Source organism: Mandrillus leucophaeus, unplaced genomic scaffold, assembly GCF_000951045.1.
Source record: "Mandrillus leucophaeus isolate KB7577 unplaced genomic scaffold, Mleu.le_1.0 Scaffold97, whole genome shotgun sequence".
Taxonomy (NCBI): Eukaryota; Metazoa; Chordata; class Mammalia; order Primates; family Cercopithecidae; genus Mandrillus; species Mandrillus leucophaeus.
In genome coordinates, this window is record NW_012110585.1 from 4,235,292 (window position 1) to 4,246,379 (window position 11,088).

At 51.6% G+C, this 11,088-nt stretch overlaps 1 protein-coding gene and 1 pseudogene across 4 annotated transcripts in view; both read left to right on the forward strand.

The window, feature by feature from the left end:
* Positions 1–4,599, forward strand: part of LOC105532602 — an 8,481-nt pseudogene extending 3,882 nt beyond the window's left edge.
* Positions 4,233–11,088, forward strand: part of NEIL2 (nei endonuclease VIII-like 2 (E. coli)) — an 18,809-nt gene continuing 11,953 nt past the window's right edge. Inside the window, exons 1-2 of one of the 4 annotated variants that reach the window (XM_011970749.1) lie at positions 4,233–4,389; positions 6,369–6,508. In XM_011970749.1, the coding sequence (XP_011826139.1) occupies positions 6,371–6,508 (138 nt within the window). In that variant the 5' untranslated portion in view covers positions 4,233–4,389; positions 6,369–6,370. Of the gene's footprint in view, positions 4,390–6,368; positions 6,514–11,088 lie in introns of those variants that run through there. The other 3 variants (XM_011970750.1, XM_011970751.1, XM_011970752.1) reach the window with 3 other exon arrangements.

Below are 11,088 nucleotides of genomic sequence, written 5' to 3' on the forward strand. Positions count from 1 at the left end.
AAAAAGGTTCCAGAATTATACATCCAAAGAGCATTGTTCCTCAAAGTAGCCTTGGAAACTAAACTTCTTCCAGAAGACAAACTGCTAGTGAGTGGGAAGTTAGCACCCCTAAGTTTCCAACAGCTGGCCTGAGAGACTGAATGGAACAAAGAAAACTGAACTCTGCTAAGGAAAGGAAGCCCAGATTGAGATACCGTGCCTGACTCATTTACAAATCATGTCGGGTCTGGAGACCATCTGGTTCAAACCCTTTTGTCTCTCAGTCAAGGGAACTTGCCCAAATCCACAGAGCTGGTGTGAGGAAGAGCAACATTCACTGACCACCCACCCTCACTGGAAGGCCATGGGACCGACCTAGGGTAAGCCCTTGCAGTTAATGCGCCTACCATGTGGGGGCGCACGTGTTCTCCCTTTCAGCTTCCACTGCAACCTGAGTTTTCCAGCCCTCAATCCGTAAGCAGCCCCGAAATGCTGCCAGCAAAAAGCACCTGCTGCTTATTGAACGCGACTGCATGTCAAACGCTGCTAGTAGCTTTCGACAGCCGCATGAAACACTTCCATATCCCCCCCACTCACGTTTTGCACACAAAAAAGATGTGGCCCACGGATTTTAAGTCGCTTGTTGAAGGTCACAGAGCTAGTAAGTGCTAATCAGGGTTCAAACAACATCTATTTCACTCCAGAATCTGGGCTTTTACACCCAACTCTTGCGTCTCCTAAACAGTGGATATCTACAAGCTGGGAAGCCCTGCCCAGTCTGGGATTAGAAGGCAGTCCAAGAGGAAGTCTTTCAGTGTCTTTCTAGAAGTTGAGGAGAATCCTTGGTTCCAAATTCTCCCAACTTACACGTAATGAAAGAAAGACCTAGAGACATCGGGGAATAGGGCTTACTGTCCACGTCCACATACCCCAAAAGCGGGGCAACTGGAAGAGCCTCCAGAATCTCGCTCAGCCCCTGCTCCCGTGGTGCTCCTAGAGCCATATGGATCCTCCCCGTGTGCTTCAGAATCCCCAAACTCTCAGCAGCAGTTCAGTCCCTTACAGGATCCTAGTGTTTTTTCTCTTTCACTCCCTTCCTTGCATTATTTGGGGCGGCTGTATTTTAATCTGTTTTCATGTGCATTACAACTCTAGCTCTGTTGGAAAAAAACAAGGACACAAAGGCAGGGGGAGCAATGGGTTCCACACCTCTTAGAAAGCTGGGCGCCGATCCTTTCGGAGCTGAGGCCCACTTCAGTGGGCTTGGGGGTTGCCCCACTCCAGGAGGCAGACAAATACTGCTACTACTACTAATAATAATACAAAGAATAATTACTAAAACATTTAGTGATTGCTATACACCAGATCCAGTGCTGGAGACCCAGTGCAGTGACCAGACCCAGTGCAGTGATGGAGGTGAATCATTTCAAGAAATCCCACAGGGGCCAGGTGTGGTGGCTCAGGTCTGTAATCCCAGCACTTTGGGCGCCTGAGTAGGGGGCATATCACCTGAGATCAGGAGTTCGAGACCAGTCTGGCCAACATGATGAAACCCCATCTCTACTAAAAATACAAAAATTAGCAGCATGTGGTAGGGGGTGCCTGTAATCCCAGCTACTCGGGAGGCAGAGGCAGGAGAATCACTTGAACCTGGGAGACGGAGGTTGCAGTAAGCCGAGATCGCACCACTATACTCCGGCCTGGGCGACAGACTGAGACTCTACCTCAATAAATAAATAAATAAATAAATAATAAATCAGTGAAGTCATTATTTGCAGATGAAGAAACTGAGATACAGAAAGGGTGAGTTACTTGCCCAGGCTCTCCCAGCTGAGTGGTGGGTTGTGGACCCAGGCAGCCTGGTATGGGGCAGGTTTCTAGCCACTCCTCTGTGGAGTCACTCTTCCAGGCTAGCCTTTTCCAGGCAGATTATTCAGCCTTTTTGCCTTAGAATGATGATTGCATATGCTTGCACAGCACTTGCATGTACTTACAGTTTGTGTGTGTTTCCTAGCTAATATCTCATTTAATCATTCACTCAACATGGATGAATTGAATCATTCACTCAATTTGTTGAGTGTCTACCAACTGTCAATCGCTGTGCTCTAAATTCTTGCTGCTTGTCAAAATGTAGCCCCTAGGGCCGGGCGCGGCGGCTCAAGCCTGTAATCCCAACACTGTGGGAGGATCACCTGAGGTCAGGAGTTCGAGACCAGCCTGGCCAACCTGGAGAAACCCCGTCTCTACTAAAAATACAAAAATTAGCTGGGCATGCTTGTACGCACCTATAATCCTAGCTACCTGGGAGGCTGAGGCAGGAGAATCCCTTGAACCCAGGAGGCAGAGGTTGCAGTGAGATGGGATCACGCCATTGCATTCCAGCCTGGACAATAAGAGTGAAACTCCGTCACAGAAAAAAAAAAAAAAATATGTGGCCCCTAGATCAACAGCATCAGCATTACCCAGCAGCTTGCTGGAAAGGCAACATCTTGGGCCCTGGTATAGACTTTAGAATCTGCATTTAAACAAGGTTCCCAGGGGATTCATAGGCACATTGAAGTTTGAGAAGTGTGGCTTTGTAATATTTCTATAATACCATTTAATAGATATCCCATTTAATGAATAAAGTCAGAGATACTGTGACTTGCTTGTATCCCCACAACTAATAATGAAGCAATATATGCAAAGCGCTCACAACAGTGTTTTGCACATAGTATGGGCTCAATGAACAATAATCATCAATGACACAGCCAAGCTGTGAACCATCTGATTTCCAATTGCATAGCCCCTTGGCCTCAGAAGAACCCCTTTAGGCACCAGGCATTCATTCCACCAGGTGAGGTGAGAATTATGGCTATGGCTTCCCTCCCAGTTCAGCCAGTCTACAGAAAGGGAAGCTAGGGGTTCCAGAAGCTACCATTGTGGTGAGCCTGATCTATAGCAGGGGCGTCCTGGGAGGGGTGGGGACGTTATTCTCCAGAAAAGGCCAGATATAGAAAGAGGGGGACAAGAGGCTCTCCGAGGGATGCCTCCTGCAAACCCCATACCCTCCAACCTCATCCCCTCTGCCTCCAGATGCCTTTCTAGATGAGAACCTTATGCCCTAGGCCTCCCCGGGCCTCCCTCTCCTCACCTCCTGCCCTAATCTGTTCAGTAGGTGACCACTGTGGGAAGGCCACTTGTACCGTCCCTCTCAATCAGTAGGACACAACCACGTCTCTGACGGTGGTGGGCTGGGCTTGTCTCCCTGTGCTGACCAAGTCCTTCCCCAGGGCCCCCTCAGCTACGGTCCATGGTGACTTCACCCCAGCCTACTTCCTGAACACCTGCTGGGGAGTTCCTCAAACTTTCCTCCCAACTTCCTGGAAAGCGCTGGGGAGTTCTCCTTCGAGAACTAAAGACAAGAAAACATGTATCTTTAAGCAGCCTATTGTTTTATCTTTTATTCTTTGAAATAAAAAATTGAATACACAAATATTTTAAGCAAAATTTGCTTATAGTAAAAATTCAAGTAATAATATCCAAATAATAGAAAGCAAAAAAAATCCCACCCGTTCAACATTTCAAGAGTCTTGACCACCTGTTTCCCTTGCACCATACTTCATTAGGCTCGGAGGCAAAGCAGAACCCACCGAAAGGCTTGCCATTGTGGGAACACCCAGGCTGTCCCATTCCGACCCATTGGATAAGAGGGTTAACTTTTCCCTACAACTGTCTCCTTGAGACAAGAAATGTTCCAAAAGGGCCAGGTGCGGTGGCTCACGCCTGTAATCCCAGCACTTTGGGAGGCCGAGGCGGGCGGATCACCTGAGATTAGGAGTTCAAGACTAGCCTGGCCAACATGGTGAAACCCAGTCTCTACTAAAAATATAAAAATTAGCCGGGCTCCAGTAAGCCCAGCTACTAGGGAGGCTGACGCAGGAGAATCGCTTAAGCCCAGGAGGCCGAGGTTGCAGTGAGCCGAGATCGCGCCATTGCACTCCAGCCTGGGCGACAGAGCGAGACTGTCTCCTCCGCCAAAGAGCATCTCTTCAATGTTAGTCTCAGCCTGCACCCTTCTTCCACTGCGGCTTTCACTTCCGACCCTGTAACGCAGCTCCGCCTCCAGCGACCCCCGGGACAGAACCCTCGCCCACCCGCAAGTGAGCAGCCTCGACCCCTGTTCCAGGGGATAAGCCCCGCGCCTGCGCGCACGCCGGGGCGTAGCTACGAGCCCAGCCACTGCCTCCAGGCCGGAGTCCACGCCCACTTAGGGGAGGAGCCCCGCAGCCTCCACCTACAGGGGCGTCCCCTAGGAGGACGTAGCCTTTGTGGGCCGCTTCCCCGGGAAATCTCCGCCCCCAGCTGGAGCGGCTGTGCGGGCTGCGCAGCGGTGCTGGGTCAGGCCGAGGTGCCACCCACCCGGAGCCGGTGAGTGCAGCCGTCCGCTCTCCAGTAGATCTGCGGCCTCGCGGAGTAGTCGGGAGGGGACAGGAAGGGAGGGCGGGCGCGGGGCCCTCCTCCGTCTCGGCAGCCTGCGGAGGTGCTGCCCACGTCTGGAGGACCCCAGTGACCCTCAGGCCCGCGTTTGCGCCCCTCTCCCCACACACCGAGTCAGAGTTGGGAAAGCAGTGGTCTTAGACCCCCCTCGGGCACTCGGAAGAGAACGGCGAAGACACCCCTCCCCTTCCCTGGCTGGCGCAGAGCCAGCCCCGAGCTCCTCGGTAGCCCGCGGGCAGGGAGGGCCCGAGGATGGGGCGCGGCATCCGCAGAGACTCTTCGAAGCCCCTTCCGCGTCTCATCTGGTTTGTTTGTTTGTTTGTTTTTTTTTTGATGCGGAGTCTCGCTCTGTCGCCCAGGCTGGAGTGCAGTGGAGCGATCTCGGCTCACTGCAAGCTCCGCCTCCCAGGTTCACGCCATTCTCCTGCCTCAGCCTCCCAAGTAGCTGGGACTACAGGTGCCCGCTACCACGCCCGGCTAATTTTTTGTATTTTTTTTAGTAGAGACGGGGTTTCACCGTCTTAGCCGGGATGGTCTCGATCTCCTGACCTCGTGATCCGCCCGCCTCGGCCTCCCAAAGTGCTGGGATTACAGCCGTGAGCCACCACTTCCGGCCCCGCGTTTCATCTTTCAAGGCTGTTGCAGAGGCGGCTTGCTTCCCACCTGTCCATCTCCATAAAAATCCCTACAGGAAACATGCCCACGTGTCCAGAGCTTTTAAGGACTTGGTGCATTTCAGATGAAGGCTTTTCCAGAAGCTTCCGCGTAGGAGAGGATCAGGCTTCCAACTGGTTATGGGCAGCAGCGTTTGGCACGTCTCCTTCCAGCCTGGAGGTTGTGTGAGGATTCCCTGTAGAGTGTCTCGAAAGCCTGATGAGGGGAAATAGAACCTCTCAGTGAATCGGCACCAGCGAGTGTAAGATGCACGTTATTGAATGTGTTGCTGCCGAAACTATGAGAATGCTCAGATTGTGAGTCATCCCCCTTTCTGAGATTTTAAAAGTATTCTAAACTGTTTTTTAGGATCACTGAAATATAATAGCTACCATGTGCCCGATATCTCCTTAGTTCTTTTCGATTTTCATCATAACTTATAGAGGCTGGTGCAGGAACAGGTGGTTAGGCAGCTGCCCTGGGTGAGACTGGGGGTCTCCTCTGCCCTAGCAGCCCAGCTGTAGACCACTCAGACTCTTATGTAGGCAGCTCTCAGTGGACGGGGATGATTTGGGGCAGGGAGAGTAGAGGTGGCCCTGGGAGCCCTGCATAGTCATTAAAACAGAACCACAGCTTTTCTCAGTGATCAGAGATAACTGTCTGAAGTTAAGCTGGGCTTAATTAACTACATGGCTGGGAGTCTCACTTATGATTCTGAGCTCTGTCCGCATATTGGTCGTCCCGTGCACACCTCCCCCATGTGAGTGCTCGGTGGTCCTGGAGGGCAGTATCCAGTCCCTTCAAAAGTGGGAAATCAGGCAGCAGCAGTGGGTCAGAATGGCTGTTTTTTTTGAGAGCGGGAGGAGGGGGCGCAGAGAAAGTCAGGAGGTGTTAGAGGCTCACAGTCCAGGCGAAAAGTAACAAGGGCCAGCTCCTGGTGTGGCAGTGGCCACTCAGGAATAAAGTGGATGGTGCCCATGATGTGCTGCCTAGCACACTGTTGGTGCTTAATAAGTGTTTGCTGCATGAAGAAGGGTAAGAGGGGCTGCCTTTACTGCTAAGTTTGCCACACCCTGCCGCCGCTGGTCTTCTCTATGATCTGACCCCCTCGCAGCCACACTCCCTTTTTGGCCATATTTGCTCTTAAAGTTAGTTGGCAGCAAAAATGGCGGCGTGGAGGTTGCTTGGCACTTGTTAGAGATGCTAGAGATAAATGAGCTAAATCCGTGGCCTCTTTTGCCCATTTCTGCCCACAGGGATGCCAGAAGGGCCGTCGGTGAGGAAATTTCACCATTTGATCTCCCCCTTTGTGGGCCAGCAGGTGGTCAAGACAGGGGGCAGCAGTAAGAAGCTACAGCCCGCCGGCCTGCAGTCTCTGTGGCTCCAGGACACCCAGGTGAGGCAGTCCTCCTCTGAAGAGCCGGCTCTGTCGCACATCCTGCGCCTCCCCTAGGATCTATCCCCACATGTCTCAGGGTGTCACTTCCCTGGGTCCGGAACCACCAAGCTCGGACTCCATGCAGCTCCGTCTTTCAATCTCATGTGTCTCAGCCAGAAGTAGATCTTGCTGTGGACCGTAGAACTGTAAAGAACATGTGTACATGAGCTGGAGACCCTGATTCCAGAGGGTCTGGAATGCTTCTGTTCTCTCCAGCCACAGCTGATGGGCACCTTTGGCTGGGAACTGTGTTCGATTCCCCTGAGCCAGCGGAGAATTAAGGAAAGAGCAGAACCGGCTAGGTGTGGTGACTCACGCCTGTAATCCTAGCACTTTGGGAGGCTGAGGCAGGCGGATCACGAGGTCAGGAGTTCAAGACCATCCTGGCCAACATGGTGAAACCCCATCTCTATTAAAAATACAAAAATTGGCTGGGTGTGGTGGTGGGCGCCTGTAATCCCAACTACTCGGGAGGCTGAGGCAGGAGAATCGCTTGAACCCGGGAGGCGGAGGTTGTAGTGAGCCGAGATTGTGCCACTGTACTTCAGCCTGGGTGACAGAGTGAGACTCTGTCAAAAAAAAAAAAAAAGAAAGAAAGAAAAGAGCAGAACCTTCAGATCTAGGTTCAAAGCAGCTCATCCTTCCAGGGGCTCACGGGGCCCCCTGTTTTCTGACCCCTGCCTCCCTCTCTAGCCTTCTTATCCTGCCCCAAACCTGTCTTCTGATCGATGGAACTGCCTGTGGCTCTTGTTAGTTTTTCTGTCCGTGGTTTTGACTTGCTGCCTCCTGCTCAAGCACTTCTTCCTTTTTCTCCCAACTCTGCCCCTGTCCTCTCAGTTTACAATGGTTATTCCTGGTCTTCCAGCTTCCACTTGGCCACTGCATCCTCAGAGAAGCCTGCCCTGTCTGCTTTACGTGGGGAGGAGACTCCATCTCTGTGCTTCCAGGATATCGTGTACTTCCTCCCTGTTCTTCTTCCCTTTTTACTGCGTTGTTCTGCTTGTTGAGGGGCAAGATGCAGAGGGCAGGGGCTGCTCCTTGCCTGTATTGTGCCCCTAGCACCTAGCTGAGTGCTGGCACATAGGAAGCACGGGGCGGTGCCTGCGGATGAACTCATGAGCTCTGCTGCTGCTTAGCCGTGTGCTCTTAAGCACGTTCATCTCTTAGCTCTTTCTTCTATTGTAGAATGGAGATAAGCCATTGACCTCTTAAAATTGTTGTTTTAAGTAGACTTTATGCCTGGCACATAATGGGCACACCATAAGTACTAGTTCCCTTTCTTCCATCTTGCCCTCACCCCCCACCCCTGCAACACATACACACAGAGGTTTTAAAACTGTTTTTTGTTAGAACTGAAAGAGATCTTGTAGCCCTTTACCCATAGTTGATTCCTTTGGAGACTGAGGCTTGGAGAAGGGAGTACTTAGCACAAACTCAGGTGGCTGGTAAGGAAAAGGTGAGATCCCAGGACCCCATGGCCTCCAGGATTGTGGCCTGTTTGTACACACTGTCCTGCGAGGTTTGCAGGGGCAGGATTATGTCGCTTGTCTCTGGATCCCCAGCAATTACCAGGGTGTCTGCCACAGAGCTGGCTGTAAGAGAATATATCGCAAGTGGGTGGACAGATGGATGTGCAGTGAAGGAACCTGTAGACGGGACTGGGAGCTTCTTTCCCAGTAAACCAAGCAAAAGCCCATGTTGCAGGGAACCTAAGGTTGCAGGGAACCTTGGGGGCTGCCTGGCAGTGCTTTGAAGTGAGCGCCCTTCCCTGCTTCTCCCTGTCGGTGGATCCCTGACGCTAGGAACTTAGAATTGCATTGAGAACATAGGGCCTGTGTCGACGCAGGCCACACTATTAAGCTACACTAAATGGGGAGGGCAGAGCACATGATGAAGGCCCAGGTAATGGCCCTGATAGGAAGAGGTCCCAGTGGCCTGGAGATGATGCGCGGGAGGTAGGACTTGAGTTGGGCCTTAAAGGCTGAAGGATTTCGGTGGACTGAAGAGGGAGGAAAGGGCATTTCAGGCTTGAGAAGCAGTTACAGGCAGGCTGATGGAGGTAGAGTGAGCAGGACAAGTTGATGAGGCAGGAGAGAGCTTGGCTCCACCCTGTGCCATCTGTTTGTCTGGCACATCCTTTCCTTGTCAGCTCTCCATTTTCTGTATCAGGAGTCGTATTGGATTACTCGTAACAGACTGAAAAAAACAACTACTACAACTCAGGGTTTCCCCCTCCACTCCGATCATGGAACAGTCCAGGGTGGTATAGGAGCAACATTGGAAAACAAGCTCCTTCCACTCTCCCCTTCCAAGACTGGGTAATTTATTAAGGAAAGAGGTTTAATGGACTCACAATTCTGCGTTGCTGGGGAAGCCTTGCAATTATGGCAGAAGGCGAAGGGGAAACAAAGGCACATCCTACATGGTGGAAGGCAGGAGAGCTTGTGCAGGGGAATTACCATTTATAAAACCATCAGGCCAGGTGCAGTGGCTCATGCCTGTAATCCCAGCACTTTGGAAGGCAGAGGTGGGCAGATCGCCTGAGGTCAGGAGTTTGAGACCAGAGTGGCCAACATGTTGAAACCCCATCTCTACTAAAGATGCACAAATTAGCTGGGCATGGTGGCAGGCACCTGTAATCCCAGCTACTTGGGAGGCTGAGGCAGGAGAATTGCTTGAACCCAGGTGACAGAGGTTGCAGTGAGCTGAGATCGCGCCACTGCACTCCAGCCTCGGCAACAGAGCGAGACTCCATCTTAAAAATAAAAACAAAAACAAAAACAAAAAAAACCATCAGATCTCGAGACTTATTTACTATCACGAGAACAGCCCCCATGATTCAGTTACCTCCCACTGGGTACCTCCCACCGGGTCCGTCTCATAACACATGGGAATCACGGGAGTTATAATGAGATTTGGGGACACAGCCAAACCATATTATTCCACCCCCAGCCCCTTCCAGAGCACATGTCCTCACATTTTAAAACCAATCGTGCCTTCCCAACAGTCCCCAAAAGTCTTAATTCATTTCAGCATCAATTTAAAAGGCCACAGTCCAAAGTCTCATCTGAGAAAAGGCAAGTTCCTTTCACCTATGGGCCTGTAAAATCAAAAGCAAGTTAGTTACTTCGTAGATACAATGGGGGTACAGGCATTGGGTAAATACACCTGTTTCAAATGGGAGAAATTGGCCAAAACAAAGGGGCTACAGGCCCCATGCGAGTCTGAAATCCAGCAAGGCAGTCAAATCTTAAAGCTCCAAAATGATCTTTGACTCCATGTCTCTCATCCAGGGCACGCTGATGTAAGAGGTAGACTCCTACGACCTTGGGCAGCTCTGCCTCTGTGGCTTTGGAGGGTACAGTCCCTCATCCTGGCTGCTTTCACAGGCTGGCACTGAGGGTCTGTGGGTTTTCCAGAGCAGGCTGCAAGCTGTCAGTGGATGTACCATTCTGAGGTCTGGAGGACAGTGGCCCTCATCTCATAGCTTTACTAGGCAGTGCCCCAGTGGGAACTCTGCACCGGGGCTCTAACCCCGCATTTCCCTTCTGCACTGCCCTAGCAGAGGTTCTCAATGAGGGTTCCACCCCTGCGATACACCTCTGCCTGGACATCCAGGCGTTTCCATACACCCTCAGAAATCTAGGTGGAGGTTCCCAAACCTCCATTCTTAACTTCTGAGCACCCGCAGACTCAACACCACATGTACACCACCAAGGCTTGGGGCTTGTACCCTCTGAAGCAGCAGCCTGAGTTGTACGTTGGCCCCTTTTACATTGGCACCATTCTGGGGTCTGGAGCACAGTCGCCCTCTTCTCACAGCTCTACTAGGCAGTGCCCCAGTGGGAACTCTGCCCTGGAGCTCTAACCCTGTATTTTCCTTCTGCACTGCCCTAGCAGAGGTTCTCAATGGGGGCACACCTCTGCCTGGACATCCCGTTGTTTCCAACATCCTCAGAAATCTAGGTGAAGGTTTCCAAACCTCTATTCTTAACTTCTGAGCACCCGCAGGCTCAACACCACATGTAAACCACCAAGGCTTGGGGCTTGTACCCTCTGAAGCAGCAGCCTGGGTTGTGCATTGGCCCTTTTTAGCCATGGCTGGAGGGGCTGGGACACAGGGCACCAAGCCCCTAGGCTTCATACAGCAATGAGGCCTGGACCTGGCCCAGGAAACCATTTTTTCCTTCTAGGCATCTGGACCTGTGATGGGAGGGGTTGCCATGAAGGTCTCTGACATGCTGTGGAGACATTTTCTTTGTTGGCTTGGTGATTAGCATTTGACTTCTAGTTACTTCTGCAAATTTCTGCAGCCAGCTTGAATTTCTCCCCAGAAAATGGGTTTTTCTTTTCTACTGCATCATCAGGCTGTAAATTTTTCAAACTTTTGTGCTCTGCTTCCTCTTGAATGCTTTGCCACTTAGAAGTTTCTTTCACCAGCTGGGCGTGGTGGCTCATGCCTATAATCCCAGCACTTTGGGAGGCCGAGGTGGGCAGATCACAAGGTCAGGAGTTTGAGACCAGCCTGGCCAATATGG